Raw genomic sequence first — 25,258 nt, forward strand, 5'->3', positions numbered from 1 at the left:
GTTGGTGTGGGGTTGGTGAGCTGGAGGAAGAACACACTCACATGCCAGGCTGGCGGCTGACACTTGAATTCCCATGTACTGACAGCTGGACCAGCTGTTGTCAATCTACCTGAGGAAACGCTGTCAGACCTGACCAAGAGGTGAAACTGATTTAGTGTTTCACTGCAGGTGCCATGGCTATAGGAGGCCTTAGAAGAGGGAGCTCGTCACCCTGCAGGGGTGATAGACATGTGGAGGACAAGGTGACGTGTGTCTGAGGCTGCCCAGGGTCTGCAGGTGAGGGCCAAGCCCTGTGTCTCACAGCAGGTGAGCCCTTCCCAGCTTATGATACACTGAGCCCTCCACAGAGCCTCTCATTCCTCCGTGCTAAAGGTCAAGACCATGGTGAGAATCTCCATGAAGAACTGCTGTTCTCCCAGGTTCTCAAATGCTTTGTGGACAGGGATAGATCTACGGTGACCCGCTTGTCCCAGTTTACCCCAGACCTTCCTAGTTTTAGCATTGAATGTCCCACATCCCTGGAAACCCCCTCAGTCCCAGGCAAACCAGGACAGCTAGTCATTCTAGCAGATCTGAGCCTGTACAATTGAAGGGGGGTGGCCCCTTTAAGGAAAAAAAAATATATATAAACTGCAAATACAAAATTAAGGCTACGGAAGAGACGTGTGAGCCAGGGGCCCAGGCCCTGAAGCTTCAGTAGCTTCATGGTCATCTCCCTCTGCCACCAAAAGTTTCAACTTTTTATGGAGCCGGCCCAAACTGGGTGTGACTCTAGGTTCTGTCCCTCACTGGCTGTGTGAAGCTGGACAAGTGACTTACCCTCTCTGTGCTTTACTTCTTCCTTTCTAAAGCAGAGACAATCGCATCAGAAGAGATCATACTGGTTACACGAGATAATAGGGGTGACAACACACACACACACACACACACACGGCATGTGGGGGTACTCCTTCAGTATCCCTCTCCAGTGCAAGTCTGTTGACTGAGTGAACTGAGGCCAGAGAAGTCAAGTGATAAGGAAGTAGGCAGACAGGACACAGGGAAAGCTCAGCCCACTGGCAGCCTGCTTGCCCCAGGACACGGTTGCCTCCAGCACACTGGGTGATCGACAGAAAGCTCCAGTCTCCTCATCTCTATGGAGACCTGTGGAAGCTTGCTTTGGCCTTGTCCCAGCGTTTTGTGACAGAAAGATACAGAAATGTCTGTGCAATTTAATGTGCATTTTCCAGGGTCGCCTGGGTGGCTCGGTTAGTTAAACATCTGACTCTTGGTTTTGGCTCAGGCTGTGATTTCAGGGTCCTGATCTCAGGGTCCTGAGATGGAGCCCCAGGTAGTAGTTGGCTCCATGCTCAGCGGGGAGTCTGCTCCTCTCAGTCCGCCTCTCCCCAGTTTGCTCACACATGCGTGCTCTCTCTCAAATAAATAAATAAATCTTTTTTAAAAAAAATAAAGTGCATTTTCCAGCCAAAGGGCCAAACCCATGGGGATTCAAGAAGAAGGATTCTGGTTAAATGGACCTGAAAATTGCCCAGCACTCTGGGACTACTGATTCATCTCCTTGTCCTGAATCTCTAACTCTTGCTAACAGTAGATCAAGGAGGGCTGGCCCAGGGGGATGGTGATGTTCTGCTCTGATGAAGGCCCCTGGGGAGGAATATCGAGACCCCAGCCAGGGAGGCCTCTCCAGGAGGCACACAAAAGGTCTCCTCTGTCTGTGGACACACCCTTCCAAGACCATCCTGGGACGTGATCAAGCTTGGGCCTGAAGTGACCTCTTTGTGCCCCCTGTGAGTAGAAGCGACCAGGCTGCTTCTCCATCCAACCAAACTCCAATATCAGAGCAAGAGAATGAGGGTCCAGTCCAGGGAAATCTACCAACAACCAAGAAGGTTTCTGAGCTTACCTGCTTCTCCTACTTTTTAGCATCCAGGGCCCCCATAGCAGCGCCTTGCTTTGACTAAATATCCTTTGGGGATAGGGAGCTCACCCCTCTGGGGGGGCAGTCCATATGTGTGCTGGCCAGCTCTGTTGGCAAGTCTGTCCCAGGGAGGGGCTTGATTCTGCCTTCAGGCCATTCATCCTTCCTTACAAGGCTTGAGTGGGTCTGCTACTTCTCCATTGGCACCCACTGGACACTGGGAGTGACATAGGGAGTGAGGCCAACCTGCTACCTGCCACCCCCCTCCACCCCCGCTGCCTACCACATATGTGGACCCCCACTAGTGATCACACTAGCTAACTATCCCACCCACTGGGACAGCTGGCTTGGCCTGAGGGTCAGGACAGGAAAGAGTTGGGATCCCAGTGAGGTGGGCCTGAAAACCCCTCCCCATCTGCTCCTCACCCTACAACAACCCTCCTCTTTGTCTCACTCCCACCCCAAGCCTTCAGAGGCACTATCCCTGGAACCCCCCCCCCAGTCGATCCACCCCCTTTTGCACATTCCTCCTCTAGGGAGGGACCCCTCTAGTCTCAGGCTGGGCTGTTCCCTGCCAAACTCCCTCAAAGTCACAGTGGAAGATCATAAAAAGGGAAACCCCCAGCGGAGCCCAGGCCCACCAGAACTTGGAGACCCCGAGAAGCCCCAATTTTCCAGTGCCCTGCTCAGGGCCATCTCGGGAAGACACCTAGCCCCCTCCCCAGTGCTCCTCCGGGCTGCGGAGCTGGGGACCCCTCGGCGCCTGCGCTCCAGACCTGGGCAGAGGGGGGCGTGGTAGGGAGAGGAGTTCGCCGCCACCCCTCCCGGCGCCGCCCGCGGCTGGGAGCCGGTCCCCTCACCTCCGCGCGCACTAATTGGTCTCGTCTGGCGGCCGGCGGGAGCGCTCCAGAGGCGCGGATCCGTGCGGTGTCATCCGCTTAGCGCCCTCGCGCCACCCAGCGCCCCCGCCCCGCGCCCCTCCCGCCGCCGCCGCCGTCGGTCGTCTCTGCCCTCCGCGCGGCCCGGGGCATGGTCCGCGCTCCTGCGCCCGGCCCGGCTGCGGCGAGCGACACTCTCCGCCCGCGGAGACATGAGGCGCGGCCCAGGGACCGCCGTGGCCCTGGGGCTGCTGCGCCTCTGCCTGGGTGAGTGGCCGCGGGCCCCCCGAGCGCCGGGTCGGGGCGAGGCGCGGGTGCCGGCACTGCCCGGGTGGGCGCCCGAGGGAGAGCTCTGGGCCGCTCACTTCCACGGTGGGACTCGGGCGGGGGGTGGGGGGGACCGGACGGGGCGGGTTGGGGTGATCCTTCCAGCTGCCGGGTTTGGCAGGTACCCTGGAGACCCCCGATTTGGCGCCAGGACCCCCGCGGCCCGCGGCTTCTTCAGAAGCAGGGTGGGAGGTTTGGTGGCTGCTGGGGCAGAGGAGGGTGTCCCAGCTCCCAGTGTGACCTTGGCCAGGGCACGGCCCCTCTCTGGGCACGGGGTTCCCAGTCTGTCCATCGGTGGGTTGAGATTGGCCGCTGCCTGGGTTCTAAGTGCCCCAGATGGTGCGAGCCCCTGACAAGTCCCAGCCAAGCCTGAGCCGGAGGAGGTGGTGGTGGAGAGACCCTCTCTGCAGCTCCCAGCCCAGTCTGCCGGTGTGCTGGGGTTGGGGAGGGGACGGCCAGCCTGGGCAGACTAGGACCAGACGCGTGACCGTGCAGGTGTGAAGCTGTCCCACCCTGTGTCTGTGCCTCTGCCTGTTCTCTTCCTAGCCCAGGCCAATGTCGCCCCGCACTTCTTTGACAACGGGGTGGGCAGCACCAACGGAAACATGGCCCTGTTCAGCCTCCCAGAAGACACCCCTGTAGGTGAGTAGCCCTGGCCCCAGCCCCGGAGGGTGGCCCACGTTCCCCTGGACACAAGGACTGAACCCGTGACTCCTCTGAGCCTATGGAGACACCCAGTGCCAGGCTGTGAGCCCTCCCAGGGCGCCCTGTTTGCGCTCTGGATTCCCCAGGGCAGTTGCAAGAAAGGAGGTCACGGCTATCATGGAGACCTAAGCCGGGCCAGTCCTGGAGACCCGGCTGCGGGCCCAGAGACAGGGCCACACCCAGACAGCAGGCAGCACTTGGCAGCGTGATAATAACCCCTAGGCTTGGCCACAGCACCACCCCTTACTCACTGTTGTGACCTTGAGCAAATATACTTACCTCCTGGAGCTTCGGAGCCGGGAGGCTTTAAACAGGCCTAAGAACATCCAGCTTGCTGGGATATGCATGAGAAAGGGTGAAGGGGAAAGAGGAGATTCTCCCTGCTTCCCTCTCTCTCCCTGTCTTGTTTGGGAACCCTGAGCAGAAGGATAGCAGTGTAAAAGATGCACCTACTCAGAAGTCCCTGAAGAACTAATCCAGACATGGGGGCACAATGCTGCACCATGGGTCACCCCTCCTGTCTTAATGCTGCCTCCCTTTTCTCCCATCGCCCATACCCAAGGAACCCCAGTCTTGGCTCCTGGGACAGGAATCAATACCAGACAGAGGCCCTGGAGTTAGGCACAGCAGACCTGAAGCTCCTCTGTAATCTGTATTATGGATTACAATCATACAGTGGCTGATACTAACATCTCACTGACAGTTATGAAGAGTGATGATAGAGGGTGGGAAGCAGCCCACAGGGCTGAGGCCTGCAGCCAATGCTCACTTCAGGGCGGGACTTTTAGCACTGGATTGAATACCCACCTTATAAACAGCTGAACAGGACCAACAGCTTGGTCCTGAACAGATGCCACTTTTAGGAAAGGTTGGGTCCCAGAGTCTAGTGTCCCCTTCTGTGTCTCCTTCCAGGTTCTCATGTATATACTCTAAATGGGACAGACCCCGAGGGAGACCCTGTCTCCTACCACATCAGCTTTGACCCCAGCGCTAGAAGTGTCTTTTCTGTTGACCCCAATTTCGGAAACATCACCTTGGTTGAAGAGCTGGACAGAGAGGTATGGAGAGGTGTGAGTAGTGCTGTCTTCCAGGTGTGCAGACAAACCTCTGAGGGCTGGAAGTTTCCCTGGAGGTCATCCCTGGAGAGGTCCTGTAAGCCACAGAACACTGACAGCAGATCAGGGCTAGAAAGAGTCTTTTTTTTTTTTTTTTTTTTTTTTTAATGTAAGCTCTACATCCAACATGGGGCTCAAACTCATGACCCCAGGATAACGAGTCGCATGTTCTACTAACTGAACCAGCCTGGGAAAGAGTGGTTTAGAGAGTGGGCCTGAGTTTGGTAAACCTCCACTCCTCCATCCCTCTGCACCTTTCTGAACCTATGGGTGCCAGGGCCTGAGCTTCATTTCTCTTTTGAGACCCCACACCAGGCTGGTGGGCCTCGCGGACCACTTAACTGGACCTCCACCATGGGCTTACCTCCAGCTCTGGTCCGATGACCGACTCCACCCGCTGCAGGCCAGGGTAAAGAAAGGAAAAGTGGGTCTCAGAGGCTGCTGTAGGGACCCCGAGGTGAAAGTGTCATCGTGTACCCTCCCCAGCACTCCTGGGGGCCTGCTGACCTCAATACCCTTCCTCACTGAGGTCCCACCATGGGCTAGGGAGTGCTTGAGATACTGCAGATCTGGACCGTGGAATACAGAGAGGTGTGGGAGAGATGAGGGGAAGGAAGAAAAAAAGGAAACCCAGCTCCCTGGGACGTCCAGCACACTAGGTTAGCATCTGTCCTCATTCTAGCAGTGGAACATTCTCTCTCTGTGCCTTAATACTACTGGGGGTTTATGAGAACCTCTGATGAGCTGAGACCCTCTGATGGGCTGAGACAAGGTCTCAAGCACGGCCAGAGGCAGCTTTTCGTCACCCTGCCTTGCACCAGGGCTCCCTTGAAATGCCCAGGTCTGCTCTGGTGGGCTCCGTCGGGGCAGGGAGAGCCTCCCCCCCACCAGCCTCAGGGTCCCCAGGTACATCAGACTCCCAGGCACTCACTCAATCCTTATGTTTTACAGAGGGAGGATGAGATCGAGGCCATCATCAGCATTTCAGACGGCGTGAATCTGGTAAGTGCGCCCCTGAGCCAGCCCCCTGGCAGTACTCGCTCCCTGGGCTTGCCCACAGTTCCTTCTCCCTCCTAGGGGCTCTCTGGCAAATCCAAGCCGAGGCCCAGCAAGATCTGCTCCAATGTGCCCCCAGGACAGGGCTGCACCAGGGGAGGCCAGTGGGGATGCTTTCCCATCTGCCTCCTCCGACCAGCTCCTCCCAGTCACCCAGACCTAGCTGCCCCTTCACCTCCTTCCCCACAGACACCACTTCCACCCGGCCCTCATCATTGCTTGCCAGGGTGATCTCAGAGGTTCCCCAGCTTCCAGGCTACCTGACCCCAATCCATCTCTGAAGTTCAGCCAGAGTCATCACCGTGAAACATTAGACCTGGCCAGAGCCGGCTGTGAAAGCACTCACAGCAGGCCCCACTGCCCTCAGGATGCAGTCTAAGCCCTAGTCTGGCACTCAGGGCCTCCCCATTCGGCACTATCTGCCTCGCCCACCTTCTCTCCCATATTCACTCTCCCAACCATCTAGCCCCAAATCTGCTTATGTCCTCTGAACTCGCCATACATATCACTCCTCTTTGCCTTTGCATGTGCTGTTCCTTCTTCCTGGCATACCTTTCCACCTCTTTCCCTCTCTCCTGACAAACTCCTGCAGAGCTTAAATCTCACTCCTCTGTGAAGCCTCCCTGCTGTCCCAACCACTGGCTAGGCTAGATGCCTCTTCTCGGGGCCTCTGGAGACAGCCTCAACTCCTGTCCCCTCTGCCCCTTCTCAGGTGGCAGAAAAAGTCACGATCCTGGTGACGGATGCTAATGACGAGGCCCCCAGTTTCATCCAGGAACCCTACGTTGCCCAGGTTCCTGAGGTAAGCAAGAGGCCCCTAGGTGGAGCCCATGCATTCCCACCCTGATGCACTCCCCACCCTCTGGGCTGCCCTGTGACCTGCCCAGGAGACCGGCCCCAGCGTGAAGAGCACCTCCTCACTGCCCTCCGGAGAGCCCTCCCCTCCATGGCCTCCCCTCACCTCTGTTGCCATCCCCTCACACATCCACTTTTATCCACAGGAGTGTCCATTTACCATTTTCCGTTAAAACCATAATGTATGTTTATTGTGGAAATGTGAAATATATAGAAGAGTAGAAAAAAATGTGTTTCAAAAACACCCTCAATCCCTCCAGCTTGAGACAACATTGTCAAATTTTGGTGCTGTTCTTTTGCGCTATGTTGGGATTACTGCATTTATTTTGTCTTATTTACGTAACTGTGATGATACTAAACATACACTTTCTGTATGCTGTTTTTCACTTAATTTACAACATAAGCATTTCCTCAGTAATTGTAAAGTTTAGGTAACTGTCATTTTAATAGCTTCCACTTAGTGCATATTCCATCATTGACTGAACTAGTCCTTTACGTTTGGATATTTAAGATGCTTTACATTTTTGCTGTCATAAGAAACGTAAAATTCTGAACATTAACATAAAACCTCCATATAGCTAATTAGAATGATTTCCTTAAGATCTGGTCTAAGACGTGAAATGACGAGGCTGAGAGCATGAGCTGCCTGAGTAGCCCTTGCTGGCTCTCTCCCCTAGGATGTGGGAGGCGCTTTGTCTCCCCATCCCTCACCAACATTGGGGATTCTCGAATTTTTTAATGTTTGCTAATTCAGTAGGAGAAAGATACTCCATTTTGGCTCTGAATGGTATGTACGTGATCCCTGGTTATGTGGAATGTGTCTATTAACCATTTCTCCATTTCATATTTAAACCCTTTGTCTATTTGGAGTCTTAGTTTTGGAGGATGTCTGTTTGCTCCCTTCTTTCCCCTTTCCTTCTTCCCTGCACCCACTGTGACCTTGGCACGTCTCCTCCACGGCTGCCTCTCCCCCAGTGGGGTGCTCCCTTGTTAATCATCACCTTTTCACCTCTTTTTAGCCCTTCACTCCCTGGCTCCACCTTTCTATGGCTCCCTTACCCCCAGTCCCCTGAGCATTGTGTCACTGTCCCAGGACTGACCCCCCCCCCCACTATCGCTGTGACCTCTCAGGACATACCTGCTGGGAGCAGCATCATTAAGGTGCATGCGTTGGACAAGGACACAGGCTCTGGAGGGGCTGTCACCTACTTCTTGCAGGTAAGGTCCTTACCAGAGGCCTGGGCTAGAGGGGACACCTGGAGGGCCACCACCTCCATCACCAAGGCCCTGAGTCAGCCTCCACTATTCCCAAAGATTGTCAAAGACATCACTTCAGGTCCACCGGGCTGGGCTGGGCTGGGCTGGTGGGGACATGAGAGGAGCGTGGGTGGAAGCCGTCTTCCCCTGACCGGCCCACCCTGGCTCCCTCTCGGTTCCCTGCCACCTTCTCCCTGGGTCTCCAGGACCCTCAGCTCTCCCCACCGAAATCCCTTCCCCAGGAGAGGGCCGGGCGCATTGCACCCACACAGGGTAGAAAAACTTGCCTGGGCCTAGAAGTGTGGCGAGGAAAAGGACAGAGGGGGATCTGTCAGGAGGAACAGAGCAGTGACAGCCCCGTCCCACCCCTCTCCATCCCCCCAACCCCATCAAAGGCAGAGACCCCCTTCCCGCACCTCGTCCTCCTCCCTGGGCTCCTCAGGAACCAGCCACGCCTCTCACAGCTGCACCCCCGTGGCTGCTCCTCGGCCCTCAGAGGTTAGTCCCGGGCTCTCACAACTGTCAAGGCAGTACCACCCGGTGGCTGACAACAGGGGTCCTGGAGGAATCCCCGGGCTCCACCTGTACTGGAAAGATCCCGCCACCTCCTCGGGGGCCTTCAACCCCTCATCTAGCTCTCCCAGCTCTCCTTCCTCACGTGCCGAACGGGAACGGCCCAAGCCCATCCTCACGGGTTCTTGTGGGGATTAAATACACGTAAAACTCCACAACAACTCGTGACACGCAGTAACCCCTTTTCCAGCTTGAGGATCACCTCCTGTCCTCACCCACCTTCCACCATCCCCCAAGCTGCCTGCGAATGGCCCGTAGTCCCCTACTTGCTGGGGTGGGAAGATCCTGAAGGCTGTCTCCACTACTGTGGCTTCTGAGCCCCCACTGCCTGTAGGTTAGAGCTCTCTGCTGCCAAGTCTACCTGCTAGAAAGTCCAGGCCAGAGCTGAGCTGGAAGCTGGGCAGCAAGAAGGCCGGGGCCCTGCCGGGAGCACGCTGAGGGACAGGAGGGGACCACAAGGCCAGAGTTCCTGTGACAAAGGACAGTGAAGACCCCCCGTCAGTAAGCAAAGCGGCCATTCCTGGGCCGGCCTGGGTCCCCCTCCGAGGACCAGCCTGCCCCTCACTCTTACAGAATGTGCACACCACCGAATTCGCCCTGGACCGCCACAGTGGCGTGCTGCGCCTCCGGGCTGGGGCCACGCTGGACTACGAGAAGGCCCGGGTGCATTTTGTCACCGTGGTTGCCAAGGTAACAGAGAGGGAGGAAGGCGGAGCATCTGGTCTTTCTTCAGCCTTTGTCAAGGGAAGCTGCCCTGGGGTTGGAACAGAGTTCGGTTCTATAAGGGAGTGGGGGCGCTTTGGAGGGCTGAAGATATGATGGGGGTGGGGGTGGGGGTGCGGCTGATCAGAACCTCTGTTGGTGTGGACCCTGCCCGGACATGGACATAGTCTCCAGGGAGGCTGGAGTGCGTGGGCTGGAGAGGGCATATTCCCTCCTGGAAGAGGGTGTACGCCCCATGAGGACTGACAGGCCAGGTTCCCCTCCGGAGGACCAGGTGGCCATGACCTGGAGACCCATGCTCCCTCACATCCCCCACAGCCTGGCCTCCAGGCACCTCCCTGTCTCTGCCTGGGCTTGCTCACCTCACCTGTTCCTCTCTGTGATCCTCGGCTTCCTTATCTGCCCACCCATGAGGCTTAGCTGAGTTCCTCAGACTTCTAAAGTGCGTGGTGTGGGATCTGCAAGTCAGCAGGTGCTCAGCCAAGGTGGCCGCTCTGTCGCCTGAGGGCGGGAAACCCCAGCTGTCCCTCGGGGACCAACATTTTCTTTTCCAGGAAAAGAAAGGCCCTCGCTGGTCATATATTGGCCACAGGCCAGCCCCCTGGAGCCCGTAGCCTCTCCCCGATACGCCGCGAGGGCTGGGCTCGCTGGGCACACACCTGCATCACGCAGGCTCAGGCGCGGGCCCAAGTCGTGCTCTTAGTAGGTTCCCAGGAGGTGTTTGAGGCTTGGCTCCTGGCAGGTGGGAGAATATTCTGACTCCTCCTCCTCTGGAGAGAGAATTCATTCTTCTTTTCCAAAGGAACACTTCTGAGTGAGCTGACTAAAACCTCCACACATCCTCTCATTTAAATAACCCCTATGAGGCGGAAATGATCTCCAGGTGACACAGGGCCAAACAGAAATCAGATAGGGCAGCTGGTCTCGAGGCCAGGAAGTGGCAGAAGCCAGATTGCACGGGGGGCCCCCCAGAGCCCGACCCCCCTTCACTCTCTGATTCTTCCCCAGGATGGCGGAGGGAAGCTGCGAGGGGCTGACGTCGTGTTCTCCGCCACCACCACGGTCACGGTCAATGTGGAGGACGTGCAGGACATGGCCCCTGTCTTCGTGGGCACACCCTACTACGGCTATGTGTATGAGGACACCCTTCCGGTGGGTGGCTGGCCCCTAGCCCAGTGTCCCCTCCAGACACCATGGCCCCGGGATCCCCTGTGGCTTGGCCCTGGGTCACCCTCGTCACATGGCTGGCTCTGGACTGGCTCAGGCTCAGCGCATGAGCTTGTCTTTTTGCCAGTGGGAGTGTAAGGGGGAAGAAGCAGGTGCTGGTGTGTGGAACACCTGCTGGGCGCCAAGACTGTGACAGGCATTTCTTCACTCATTCACACTTACTCTCATCCAGCTGCCAGTGTTCAGCCCTCAAAAGGGCTGGGAAGAGAGGCTGGAAGGTGGTCCATTGCCTTGGTTTGGGTGGGGCTCTTTCTACACCTTGTGTGGACGAGGAGGGTGTGATTCCTTTATGCCTCCGCAGCTCCAAGCCCGTAGCCTGGGGTTGCTCAGACCAGTAGTTGTCCCGCAGGCCCAGTTCCAAGGATGGCCTCAGCTTCCTCCCCCTCAGTGCAGTCTTTGCCCCTGGTGTTGTGGTGACTATGCTTGTCTTCAGGCCTCTCAGGGAAGGTCCTATCCCCAGGCCTGGCATCTAAGGCCTGGCCTCCCCTCCACCCCCGAGTCCTCACCAGCCTCCCAGCACTCAGCCCCCACTGTGTCCTTAGCCTCTGCCTGAGACCGGCCCATGGGCCAGACGCTCCATGCCCTTGTCAGGCCAGCCCAGGCACTGTTTTCCTTGACATCTTTGGTTGAGATGGGAGCTCCTCTTCTCTGCTCCCATGCTAGGCACACCCCTCCTCAGGGTACACCCATGTATTTACATGCCCCCTCACCTCGGGCAGACCGTGAGCTCCCTGGAGGCCGAGACCAGGCTGGAACCAGACTTCACGCAGCCACGGCTCAAGGACTCTGTGGAACTGAACTGCATTATCAATTTTCCTTTCCCTGGGTCTGATGATTCTAGACTTGATGAGATAACGAAAGCACTTACTGAGGACCGCTTACATGCTGGGCGCAAGCTACAATACTGCTTCTCCAGAAGCTGGTAGCCGCGAGGTAGAGATGAGCAGAGTGAGGGAGAAATGGCGGGCTCTTCCGGTGGGGGCTGAAGACAGGGCCGGGGGAGGCCAGCTGTCCTGCCAGGAGCTAAGGGTGGAAAGCGTTGCTGAAGGAGAGCAGGCAGCACTTGGACAGACAGGAAGCAGCCACGAGTGTGGGTAGGCCGAGGAGAAGCGCCGGAGTAGGGGGCTTAGGAGGGCGTGGCAGGCTGAGGTGGAGCAGGCTTGTTAGTTGTGCAATCCCTGCCCAAACCCTTCGAACAGCACCCCAGCTGGGGGCCCCAGGAGAGCGTCCTCATTCCTGGACTTTGCATTGGACCCCTCTGTGCCCAGCCCCTCTCTCACCTGTGTCTGACTCCCTCCCTGTACCTCTGAAGACAAAAGGTGGATGAGGCAGCAAGGGTGAGCCTTGAGGGCTGGACAGTAGAGGCCAGAGCTGAGTGTGGTGTGTGGGAAAGGAGGGGTGTGAGGCGGAGGCCCACTTGTGGGGGCCTGAATGTCCCTGGGCGGCCATGTGTGAACCGATATGGTGGGGAGAAGCAGGGCTCAGGCTGTCTCTCCAGCTCTGGGAGCCAGTGGGTGCTCTGGTCTCCCTGTAGAGCAGGTGTGGGGCCACACAGAGGCCTGGCCCTTTTCTTGGGTGGCAGTGGCACCTCCCCTCTGATGGGGGCAAGTATCTGGGGAAGGGAGAGCCCCAGCATCACACACTGGTCTCAGGCAGCTGCTTCTGTCCCCCCAAGGGCTCAGAGGTACTGATGGTGGTTGCCATGGATGGAGATCAAGGCAAACCCAACCAGATTCTCTACAGCCTCTTGAATGGTGAGTCTGGGGCGACTTTGGGGACAGACCCATTGCTGGGCTAAAGCTCCTTCTTGCTGGGTGACCAGAGTGACCTGCCCAGACCTCTCTGGGTCCCAGTTTCCTCATTTGTAAAGCCAGAAGTACAAGACGTATTGTGGGGGGGGCGGGTGGTGTTGGGCCCCTCCAGGAGGTGACAAGTCTTGGGCATGTGCTCTGGCTCCTGCTTGTCACTATGTCTAGCAACAGGGAGTAACTTTTTAAAGTTACTGGGTTTTTTTTCCCTCATTCTTTTTTTTAGGGGTGGGTAAGGGCAGAGGGAGAGGGAGAGAGAGAATCCTAAGCAGGCTCCACACCCAGCACAGAGCCAGACATGGGGCTCGATCCTGTGACCCTGAGATCATGACCTGAGCAAAAACCAGGAGTTGGACACTTAACTGACTGAGCCACGTAGACACCCCTCTCATTGTTTTATATTTCTGACCTAGAGCATATGGTTGAATTAAAAGAATTAAATGCAACGATGATACGGCATTTCATACTATTAGCCCTATATACAGATGAGAGAACTGAAACTCAGAGAAGCTAAAGGGCCATCCCACATTCCCACTGGATTTGAACCTAAGTCTTCTGGCTCCCAGACTCTGTTCTTTGCACAACTGAGCAGCAACTGAGCAGGTCACGGTGGCCCCGGGTGGGTTCTGTGGCCCCCAGTAGCCAGTCCCCACAGCGTGGGTGTCTGATCACAGTCATGCGCATGTCTGTGTGCTCTCACTCAGACCCCATCGCCTCTCCAGCCCTATCCCTAGGATATGCCTTGTGCATTCTCTCTCTCCAGCAGCTCACGCATGCATGAATGTGGCACCATCACAAGCAGGCTCCTTTCCCCAGGTGCACAGACCCCCCTTGACTGCTCCTCGTTCCCACCCCTCCACCTCTGCAGCCTTCCCACAATTACCCAGCACCCACCATCCCCATCTCTTCTCTCCTCTCCCTCTTCTGCTCCTCCTCCTGCAGCCTCTGCCTCTTCCCTCCCTCCCTTTCTCTCCTGTCTCTCCCCCTCCTTATCTCCCTACCTGTGTGGCTGTTTGTCCCTCTCTCTTGGCCATCACACACACACGTGTGCACACACACATGCACACACAGGGCACATAAGAGAAGCCAGTTCTGTGAAACCTGAAAGCCAGACTCAGAAGTGAGTTTAAGTCCCGGCTGTCCACGCGCTGTGTAATCTTAGACAAATAACTTAGCCCCTCTGAAGCTCAGTTTCCTCACTGGCAGGATCCAGATGATAGAATTACATTCTATAGACACTTCAGTGAGGGAATGCCTGAGGAGCACGAGGCTGCCTGCCTGGCCTGGCTCCCCTGCGCCTCCCATGGCCGTGTGTGCAACTGCAGGGTGCATCTTTCCCCCTTGCCAGGGAGTAACGGAGACTTCGAAATTAATGAGACGTCTGGAGTCATCTCTGTCATGCAGAGCCCTGCCCAGCTCAGGAGAGAGGTGTATGAGCTGCACGTACAGGTACCTCTAGCTTGGCCTTCCCTCCTACCCTCCGGCCCTGGGAGATTCCAAAGTTGATGAGACCCAGCCCACTCCCACCACCCACCTTCTACCCAGGGAGGGAGCTAGATGTTGCTCCAGAGAGCACCTACGTCACATAGCCTGTGTGAATCCTGCAGCAGACGCACACAAAGCCCCTGGCAAGGGGAGACGTAAATTCACAAGGAGGTAGGACTGAAACAGCAAGGTCTTGAACATGGGTAGGACCCAACAGGTGGTGATCGGTGGTGAAGGGCATCACTAGTGGGGATGAGGACGGACTGGAGGCAGTGTGGGCTAGGAAAGCCCCATGAGCCAAGGCTGGAGGGGAGAGCACATGATGTACTAGGGAAGCAGCAAGGAGTCATGGGGCTAGAGCAAAGGGTCCACAGGCAGCATGTAGACAGAGAAATGGTTGGATCCAGGCTGGGGCCAGAGGAGTGAAGGCCCTGAATATGAGATATAGTTTTTTTCCTGGAACAGGGCCAGTTTTGTGGACATGTGGTCTATGTAATTACACAGGCATCACCATTAGAAGGGTCCCATGCTGGGCGTAATGCTCTGCTCTTGCTGTCTTGAAATTCTTGATAATTTTTTAACAAGATTTTAAAACAATTTTTAACAAAAATTTTTGTTAAAAAATATTTTCATTTTTCACTGGGTCTGCAAATTATGTGGCTGGTCCTGTCCAAGAGCAGTAAAGAGCCATTGAAGGGTTCTGAGCATGATTAGAGTCTTGTTAAAAAGCTCATTCTGTCTGCTTTAGACCGGGGAGGGGGGAGGGGTTCTCAGATTTAAAGAGTTTGGCAAACAAAGATTTCCAGGACCCGGTCCTGGCGACAGGAAGTTAGTGTGTCTGGGAGAAACCCAGGACTCTGCACCTTCTGAGCTCCCAAGTGATTCTGTGCACCAGTCCCAGCCTAGGGTTTGAGAACACTGGTCCCAACTTGAGTTTGGAGAGAACTGGACAAGAAGCAGGGAGGCAGAGCCATTAGTCAAGGTGGTAAATCGAGAAGGCCCTTGGGGATGAGGGGAGGTGGAACAGTAGAAACAGACAAATTGCAAAATATGAAGGAGGCCGACTCCACACACTGTGGCTGTGCGGGGTGAGGGAAGGGACAGGGATGGGGCGTCTGGGGCGGTACCATGACATCAGGAGCACAGGAGAGGAGGCAGGCTAGGTAGGACAGGCCCGGACAGTTTGGGTATACAGGTTTGGAGCCTGGGGAGACAGTGTCAGCATACAGGCGGCTGTGGAAGGGTGGGTTTGGGTAATGGGATCACCCCGAGGATGGCTGTGGGGACACAGGAACACTGGCTGAAGACACAGCTGTGGGCACATGGAGGCTGAGTGGGGGGGGGGGAGCAGGTGAAGGAGACCCAGGAGAGATCAGAGAGGTAGAGAGGAGCTTGCACAGAGCAAAGTCACATTAGCAGAGGACACTCAGGAAGGCAAAGGAGGTGACAGTGCTGCATGCAGCATGGAAATTAGTGTGAAGTATCTCAGTTGGGGATGCGCTGAGAACTGAGTAGGAATTAGGAAAAATGGAGGTGTAGGCTTCTGAGAAGGGCTTCAGGAGAGCAGCTAGGCTGTGACGGAGTGGTGTCTGGGGAGTGGGAGTTTTAGAATAGGTAAGGCCAGAGTGTGCTTATGGAACAAGGGGAAGGAGGTCCTTGATGGTATCTGTCACAGGGAGTGGTTCACACGGAACCTGTGGATTCTCGGCCCTGGCTTTGCAGCCCCCCTTCCCTGCAGCCTTCCCACGGCTAAATGGACACCAGACAGAATGTGGCAGAGCTGGGATTTGAGCCCATATCTGTCTGCCTGCAAAGAGGGGCCAGTGTGGGGAGATGGAGAGAGCACTGATTAAGGAATCAGACACACCCGAATTCTTCCTGCTCCAGCTCTGCCACTCACTAGCTGTGTGACCCCAGGTGACTACTTCACCCCTCTGTGCCTCATCTGTGAAATGGGTCAGTACTAGCACTGTATTGTTGCCTGTGGCTGTTGTAACATTCCCATAAACTTAGTGACTTAAGACAGCACACATCTATATCTCACAGTGGCCGTGGGCTAGGATTCCAGCCTCAGCTTAGCTGGGTCCTCAGATTCAAGGTCTCTCATGTAGCTGCCATCAAACTGTCGGCTGGGACTGGGTTCTCATCTGAAGACTCGACTGGGGAAGGATCGGCTTCCAGGCTCACATGATCATGGGCAGGATTTAGTTCCTAGTGGGCTGTTGGCTAGAGGTCACCGTTAGCTCCTTGAGACATGAGCCTCTCCAACACAGCTACTCGTCTCATCAGAGCCAGCAAGGGGAAGAGTCTGCTAGAAAACAGAGGTTACAGTCTACGTGGTCTAATCACTAAGTATATCTCATCACCTTTGCCATGTGCTATCAGAAGTAAGTTGCTAGGGCAGGCCGCACTTAAAGAGAGGAAATTATACAAGAGGATGAATACCTGGAGGCAGGGATCTGTGGGGCCATCTTGGAGTCTCCAGCCACACAGCAATAGCCACCTGTCCCCACCCCAGGTGACTGAGGTCAGCTCTGCAGGGATCCCAGCTGCCCAGGCCGTGGTCCCAGTCACCATCAGGATCGTGGACTTCAACAACCATCCGCCTACATTCTATGGAGAGAGTGGACCCCAGAACAGATTTGAGCTGTCCATGTATGAGCACCCACCTCAGGGAGAGATCCTGCGGGGCCTTAAGATCACTGTCAATGACTCAGACCAGGTGTGTGGTCCTGCCCTCCACCCTGTCTTCCAAGGGGCCTGGACTGAGAGCTCATCAGCCTTCACTGCTTATGTGCCAGGGGCCTGGCGGGTCACAAAATGAATGAAACAGGAGAGTGTAACCAAGAGAGAGAGATGGGGAGAGATGGGGTAGCTAACCAAAGACTCTCTGCTTAGCCTAAAGACATTCACAATCAATTAAAAAGTAAAGCCAGCCAAACAAAAGCCCCTCTGTATTTGATCCTCCAGAGAGGTATTGTGACCACTTCCCATCACCTCCTCTGCCCAGCAGAGGGCTAGGCTGTAAGTGTTTGTTACCTGGCTTAGTCTCCATAGCCTGCTAAATCTTTCTGATCCTCGATGGCCTGGCCGACAGAAAGAAAGACTAATACTCACCTGCCAGGGTTAAGGGCATAGGAAGTCTCCTCGCTTAGCATGACTATCTAATGAGTTTCTATTCTCATTCATCTTCCCTGTTGCCTCCCTCCAAACTCTGTCGCCCAGGGAGCCAATGCCAAATTCAACCTGAGGCTGGTGGGACCTGGGGGCATCTTCCGAGTGGTCCCACTGACAGTCATGAATGAAGCCCAAGTCACCATCATTGTGGAGAACTCAGCTGCCATTGACTTTGAAAAGTTCAAAGTGCTAACCTTTAAGGTAGGTGATGCTCTGCACCGTCCTGGATGGGGGGGAGGGAGGTCCTAGGAGCTCATAGCAGCTCCTGGATTCATTACTGAGGGGTCCCTGTCACCTCCTGCCCCTCCTGGCCCTCCTTTTTTCCTCTCAGTTCCTCTGCCCCTCCTGCTGACTGGGGAGCATGAGTGGGAGGTGGGAAGAGGGGAGGGTACAAGAGCCTGCTCTCACTGCTCACATAGCCTCACTGAGTCCCGGTCCTAAATTATGACTGTCCCAGGAAAGCAAAGCATTCAAGATGCCATGTTAATAGATTGAGACAGAAATATTATTTGATTATCAAGATAAACGTATTTCTCACATGCATTTGACATCTGTCATCAATTCTGGTAAAAACTTTAGCAGAAGATGAAAAACATACTCCTTTGTATCTGTGATTGTTTAAAATTATGAACATATGTAAATAATGACTATTATATATAAACATAAATACTATATATTAATAAAAAGGAAAAACATACCTCATTGATATTATTTAAACGGTTATAATTATTTATAATTATACATACATACCACTACAGCGAACATCATGCTTAAAAGTGCAATTCTAAAAGCTTCCTATGAAGTCAGGAACAAATTGTGGATGCCTGCTATCACATTATTTAGCACTATTCCTGGAGTAACGTTATTCCTTGGATAAAGAAAGGAAATAAGAGGTATGAACATTAGAAAGGAAGAGACAAAATTATCATTATTTGTAGATGATGTTATTGTTTGCTTAGACAAATCTAAGAAATGTTGGAAAAACAAACACAGCAAAGTTGCTAACATGATTGATTACAAACTTAATACACAAAATTTGAGAGTGTTCTTACATATGAAAAATAGCAAAGAGAATAATGGAATAAAAGATCCTCTTTTATAATAACAACTAAAAGATAAAATTCCTAGGAATGAGGATAATAAGAAATATGCAGCATCTAAATAACAAAAAGCACAAGAATTTAACAAAGAGATATAAAGAAAGCAAGAAATGTAAAGGCGCATCCTGTTTAAAAAATGCAAATTCTTATCAAGTGAATAAAGAATCCAATATCATTTCAACTAAGTCTTACCTGGAATTTCCTTTGGTGAGGTGGAGGGAATTTAACGTAATTACACTGGTTTTTGTATCTGGAGAAATAAACCTGTAAGAATAGTCAGGAAAACAGAAAGAAAGAATATGAGGCAGGAACTTCCCTAACAAGTATTAAATTATATGATATAACAAAATAATTTTTGAAATTGAAACTAAAAAGAATATGCAAATCAATGGGACAAAAGAAATTGGCCCAAATACAACTCTAAGAACTGCAAGAAAGCAGGCCTTTCAAGACAGTGGGCCTTAGAGGTGCCCCCTGCAGGTGGTGGAAGGCATCGCAGGCTGGAGACTGAGAGTAAGGCGGAGCAAGGCAGGCTGGTGCTGGACCCTGCTGAGACAGAAGTGGGAAGGCTTTGTGCTTGGTGACCCCCACCCAGACAAGTCCTTATTTTCTTTCCTTCCCCAGCTACTGGCCATTGAAGTGAACACTCCAGAGAAGTTCAGCTCCACAGCAGATGTTGTGATCCAGCTCCTGGACACCAACGACAATGTGCCCAAGTTTACCTCCCACTACTACATTGCCAGGATCCCTGAGAATGCGCCAGGGGGCTCCAACGTGGTGGCTGTCACAGTGTGTTGGGAACTAGCATGGGGACTGGGTCTGGGGTTAGGAGCCCCCACTGAAGGGGGTCTGATGAAATCAGACAAACCTGGGTTCCAATTTGAATCGCAAAGCCCAAACTCATTAACTGTGTCCTTAGACAAGCTACCTGACCTCTCTGAGGCTCAGTTTCTTCTTCTGTACAATGGGGTAACAATACCTCTCAGGACTCTAAGGAGGACATAGGCATAAACCCTAAAGTCAGGGCACAGGACCCATCTTTTCCTTCCTCATTTACAAAGGAGGGATACATGCCTTCCAGATCTAAACCTTTTGGTTCCTCCAACAGTTGAGACCTCCCGGATAGAAAACTAGGGCTCTAGAGCAGTCCTTTAGATAGGTTTCTCCCCAGTTGGGTAACCCCAAAGCCCCTTGTATTGCCATGGAAAGCAGCCCTCAGACACATGAGCTGCCAACATGCCCCGACAAAGGGCAGGGACCTCTAGGACCTTTCTCTCTTCCAGGCTGTAGATCCAGACACAGGTCCGTGGGGCGAAGTCAAATACTCCATCTATGGGTCCGGGGCAGACCCGTAAGTAGATCCAGAATCCTGGACAGGGCCTCGGACAAGGGATTTGGGAGGCAGGGGGCAGAGGGGATCTGGGCAGAAGGCAGGAGGGACCTGGAAAGGATAGAACCTTGGTTGGAAAAATGAGCACAAGCCCAAGGAGGGAAAGGGAAGCAGAGAGCCCGAGGCAAAGGTTCTGGGATCTGAGAGAAGAAGGGTCACCGTCATGGCCTGGAACTAGGGAAGGGCAGGCCCTGGGTGGAGAGGGTGAGTGTAAGTCCAGCTAAGTTCAGGGTTAATACGTGGATGAGTAGATGGGTGGGCCTGCCTCCCACAGTCAGACTGCAGGGCCGGAGAGAGGGTCAGGTGGGCTACTTTGGAGAAGCTGCATAACGCTTTGGAGGTAGGTCATTCCTGCAGGGGGGTGTGTGTGTGTGTGTGTGTGCATGCACACTCGTACCTCCATGCACACTCCTGTGCTTGTGCACTCCCAAGCCTGAGCTCCCTATGCCTGGCAGCTTCCTGATCCACCCATCCACCGGGATCATCTACACTCAGCCCTGGGCCAGCCTGGACGCCGAGGCCACGGCCAGGTACAACTTCTACGTGAAGGCAGAGGACATGGAGGGCAAATACAGCCTGGCTGAGGTGTTCGTCACTCTCCTGGATGTCAATGACCACTACCCTCAGTTTGGAAAGAGTATCCAGGAGAAGACAATGGTGCTGGGGACCCCAGTGAAAATTGAGGTGAGCTTTGAAAGCAATGAAGCTTCAGGGGCGCCTGGGTGGCTCAGTTGGTTGGGCGACTGCCTTCGGCTCAGGTCATGATCCTGGAGTCCCGGGATCGAGTCCCGCATCGGGCTCCCTGCTCAGCAGGGAGCCTGCTTCTCCCTCTGACCCTCCTCCCTCTCATGCTCTCTGTCTCTCATTCTCTCTCAAAATAAATAAATAAATAAAATCTTTAAAAAAAAAAAAAAAAAAGAAAGCAATGAAGCTTCCCTGAAAGCCTTGTTCTAGCTGCTGCAAGAGGCACTGTGGCGTAAGAATTTATTTCAAAATAAAATTTATTGGCTTCCCACAATGAGCAGGGGTTTTTAAGGTACGTTATATAGCCCCATCCTCACCTCAACCCAGAAATAACCTCTAAGAGAGAAGATATCATTGCCACTTCATAAAAGAAACGAGGCTCAGGTAGTTTAAGTGGTTTGTCTTTGTTCACACAGCCGGTTGGCCGGCTTTCAAAGCAGTGCTATGAGACACTGTCTTCCCAACGTGGAAGAAGCATGAACCCTGAAACCCAACAGACTGGACTTTGAATCCCAGCTCCCCTCCTTCTCTGTATCCATCCTTAGACAAGTCACTTAGCTTTTGTTTTTTTAACAATACCTACTGCCCAGACTTGTTCTGAGGATGGAATGGTGTAACACACGTAGGGGGCTGGCACAGACCCTGGCTCATTCAATACTTCTCCCAACTCCAGTTCACTCCAAGTAGGGCTAGGACCATTTTCCCATCAACCCAGCAAGCCACATAGGACTTATTGGTTTAGCCAGGGTATACAAGTGTCATCCTCGAAGCCCAGCTCTGTCTGACCCTCCCCACACACAGGCCACAGACCAGGACGCAGAGGAGCCCAACAACCTGGTGGACTATTCCATCACCCACGCAGAGCCCGCCAACGTGTTTGACATCGATGCGCACACGGGGGAGATCCGGCTCAAGAACTCCATCCGCTCCCTCGATGCCCTGTACAACATTACACCTAGTGGGGACTTCACGTGGTCCCTAGAGGTGCAGGCCAAGGACCGTGGCTCCCCATCCTTCAGCACCACGGCCTTACTCAAGATTGACATCACAGACACTGAGGTGGGTACCAAGTCTGTGTTGGGAAGAGGGTCGGAGGGTCAGCTCAGGCCTTGCTGCAGTGTGATCAGAGGAAGAAAGACGATCTCCAGTCTCCCTCCAAAAGACACTCAGTGCTAGCAAAGCCTGCCTTTGCCATCAGACACATAGGCTTTAGAATCAAGCAGAAATCCTTGTTTCAATACCTTTTGACACTTCCTTTCCTATAAATTGGGAATAGTGAAGGTTCCTTCACATGGGTGTTAAAAGGCAGAAGTAAAATCATGATGTGTAGTTCTCAGCTCAGTATCTGGCAGAAAATCATGACTTAGGGGGTTTCTGATACATTTGGGCAGACGAGGCCTTCCTTAACCAAAGGTAAGCAATACCCTAATCTCCCAAGAAAAGAGTCCAGCTAATGCAGGAGTTCTTAATCTGAAAGAGGTTGCTTGCATTACCCTCTCTCAGTGTGCATTTTTCTGGAGAGCTGCATGCATCACGTTTTCTCTGTGTGCGTTTTTTCTGGACTGAAGCCCATAGTGCTAGTCGGATTCTCCAGGGATGCCTGACCCCAGAAAGATGGTTTTTAAACCATCAGGCTTCAGGGAGCTCCTCCAAGGACTGGGCAGGAGCTGCAGAATGCAAAGGGGTGGCTCTCTCTTCCAGATGCTGTCCCGAAGCCCCATGGCCACCTTCCTGATGCAGACCAAAGACAACCCCATGAAGGCTGTGGGTGTCCTGGCTGGCATCATGGCCATCATTGTGGCCATAACCGTCCTCATCTCCACCGCCACCTTCTGGCGTAATAAGAAGTCCAACAAGGTCCTGCCTGTGCGGCGAGTACTCCGCAAGCGGCCCAACCCTGCGCCCCATGCCGTCCGCATCGAATGGCTCAAGTTCAGAAGGACCAAGGCTGCCGCCAAGTTTGTGCTCAGAGAGGATCCTTCCAATGAGAACTGCAACAACAACAGCCTAGGAAGCACACTGCCCCCCAAAGCCCCAGCTCCCCCTCCACCACCCACAATGGCACCCAAGATGGGCATGGCCCCCTGGACTGTGCCTACAGTCTCTGGCTCACTCACCCCTAAGCAACCCCGACAGTCACCAAAACCCAAGGTGGGAAGCCCCATCCAATCAGCTCTGGTCTCTGAGCTCAGGCAGAAGTTTGAGAAGAAGGGTGTAGGTAATAAGGCTTACTTTTAGTATGTGTCCTGTGGACCCTCACTTCCCCAGCCCAACTTTCCTACTACTTGGACCATGCTCCCCACCACCTGCTCCTTAGGGTCACCTCTGTTTTGTACCATGATGTAAGCCCCATATCCACGGCTCTGGACATGCCTTGGATGAGGGATTTCTCTGTTTATGGGCTGCAACTGCAAATACTTCCTCATCACCCAGATTATTGGCACAGTTATGTGCCCCCCCCCCCCCATTCCCCAGAGGCTGGGAATCAACAAAGAGCCAGCTCTGGGTGTCTTCTACTCACAAACCTCAGACCTCGCCGAGTCCCTCAGGTCCTCCTGCGGCCTCAGCATCCTCAGTGGAGGATCAGGGCCCTGGCTGCATGTGGCAAGGCCAACCAGAACCTGGATCCTGAAGCCTCCCACTAAGAGCAGGAACAGGAAAAGGAAGTTCAGCCCTGGCTAAGGTTGTAGTCAGTGACCCTTGCAGGCTATAGGAGAACAAATGCATCAGGACCGGGCAGTGATGCCCTGAAAACTCACGCCAACTGTGGGGCTGTTCCTCAAAGCCATTGGAAAGATGGAGGATGGTGTCTGGGCAGAGACCATGGGTCCCTGCTATATCCGCACGGGACCAGGGGCACAGAGGTATGAAATGGCCCCAGCCAGGGCTGTCCCAGACAGGCCCAAAAATGTCCAAGCTGGAGCCATGCAGGAGTCCTAGAAACATCCCGAAGAGCCACAAGCCCCACCCTAAGGTGCTGCCCTTCCAGGAGTCCTTGAAGAGACAGTGCAGGGCTGAATTTTGGAGAGATCTGTTTTTATCCTGCTCACATGGTATAACCTTGGGAAAGCCGTTTAAATTCCCTGATCACTCACTTCCTCATCTGTAAAATGAAGTAAGTCAGTCTTCACTGCCTCACTCACAGGTCCAAGGTGGAGACTGAAATAAATATGTGGTAAGAAGGGCTTTAGCCAAGTGCAAAGCAGCACAAACGCAGAGTATTTTTCTGCAGGTCAATCCTCTGGGGTGCAACTCTTCCAGAAAGTATTAGGAGCCTTTCAGGCTATTCTGCCAAACACCCCCAGGAGGGCCTGTGCTGCGTCTGAGTGCCACCCCTGATCCGTGGCAGTCAGGGCTGGACGATGTCACTGCCCTTGACTGAGGCTCCTCCCGTCCTGTTCTCCCCCACCACATGCCCCACGCAGCCCTGGCCAGCCACCGTCAGAGAGGACCAAAGCCGGGCAGCACATCCAGCCCAAGCCTCCGTTTTGCCAGGGTGACAGATGGGTTTCCAAAGGAGGAGTGATTGGTAGAGGCCACACAGCAGGTTGGTAGCAGAGACCTGGTCTGAGGGCTCCTGGCTTCTCGACGTTTGCCCCTGACCAACCACACCTCGTCAGCTTGTGACAACCTGCCCCAGGAAAAAGACACACAGACCTCTATGTTTAATGCAAAGAAGTTCTGCCCGACTTTCAGGAAAACTGCTTTATAAGGAATCTAGACGTGTGCAGGGAGACGGTTCTTTGCATCTTGCTCCCCTCACTAATAATCGCTCCAGAGTATCATCAGTGATTTTATTTAAACCGATTAGATGCACATGCGGTTTTCTTGATTTCTGAGTCTGTGTTTTGAGGTGTTACTCAGATGTGCCGGTGTGTGTAAGTTCCTTGCTGGGGTTTCTGCAATCCCCACCCCAGAGTGTATTAAGAGATGAAATCTAACAAGCTGGGAGCCCAGCCTGATCAAAGAGGCATTTTTCAGCGTATATTTCAGGAGAGGACTGTGCTGGACCATGTTTGCCCTGCATGGGGAATACGGCATCCTTCCAATTTGCATGTGATCAACCTCTTTTGTAAATGGTCAATAAAATCTGTTAAGCAAGGGCCAAGCTGACCTCCTGCCCCCTGCTTCCATGTGCATTAGCTGACTCATAGGGACCAGTCTCCCTGACAGCCATGCTCGGCCTGCCTCCTGGCTCCTTCGGTGGGTGGATTCATCCCCTAACCCCGAGATCTGACTCCGTGGGAGGCTGCAAAATTTTGTGCAAATGGCCACACGTATACCTCTAATGGTAATATTTGTGGGGCTTGTCTATCCGATCCTAACTCACCAGGGGCCTGGACTGGGCTTTTCTCCTGAGCAGGACAAGCCCCAGCCGGGTTGCTTGGGAAGGAATGGACTCTGGAGCTAGAACCAATTATCCCCCAGCCCTACCCAGCAGAGGCAGGGATTGGGACACCTGGCATGGACACAAAAGCCTGGGCAGAAGTGCAGTCTCTGGGACAGTGGTCATGAGAGCCTCTGGGCTAGAAGCTCAGGGCAGCATCCAAGCCCTGGGTGGGGTGTGGGCTTTGGGACAAATCCAGAACTTGAACCAAGGTAGAGGCAGTCTTGGAAAACAGGGCCTTTGGGGCAACCTCCTGCACTGGGAAGTATGGGGAAAGTACCTAGCTGCTGGCAAGAGCCATACTGAGAAAGAATAGGAAGGTATGGCCAAACCTAGGGTTCCAGCAAATGTGGAGGTACTGGAAGTGACCCCCATCCAGTGGGAGTGAGGCTTGGCCAAGTTCTACTGCATGAGGGAATGGCGGGGGCCAAGGGACTGCTGCCCAGCCATGCTGGGACAGGCCTGGCCTCTAAGCTGGCACAATTTTAAGCCTCCAGCTAAAGAGCTGGGAGGCAGGGGTTTCAGGTTAGGAG

General features: G+C 53.9%; 1 protein-coding gene across 1 annotated transcript; it reads left to right on the top strand.

Annotated features, from left to right (window-relative positions):
- The first annotated feature begins 2,990 nt into the window (after nucleotides 1–2,990).
- Nucleotides 2,991–24,435, top strand: CDHR1 (cadherin related family member 1). Its single transcript, XM_045876236.3, has 17 exons — nucleotides 2,991–3,063; nucleotides 3,670–3,765; nucleotides 4,741–4,886; nucleotides 5,895–5,945; nucleotides 6,712–6,801; nucleotides 7,986–8,072; nucleotides 9,258–9,374; nucleotides 10,416–10,559; nucleotides 12,310–12,388; nucleotides 13,791–13,891; nucleotides 16,446–16,649; nucleotides 17,153–17,305; nucleotides 18,829–18,993; nucleotides 19,488–19,555; nucleotides 20,050–20,278; nucleotides 21,140–21,397; nucleotides 22,040–24,435. Exons 1-17 carry the CDS (start codon nucleotides 3,009–3,011, stop codon nucleotides 22,574–22,576), a joined length of 2,580 nt encoding a protein of 859 aa, XP_045732192.2. The 5' UTR covers nucleotides 2,991–3,008; the 3' UTR covers nucleotides 22,577–24,435.
- Nucleotides 24,436–25,258: the final 823 nt, after the last annotated feature.

This window comes from Mirounga angustirostris, unplaced genomic scaffold (genome assembly GCF_029215605.1).
Source record: "Mirounga angustirostris isolate CCGP_5_RB_7025 unplaced genomic scaffold, mMirAng1.0.hap1 SCAF_6, whole genome shotgun sequence".
NCBI classification, from domain to species: domain Eukaryota; kingdom Metazoa; phylum Chordata; class Mammalia; order Carnivora; family Phocidae; genus Mirounga; species Mirounga angustirostris.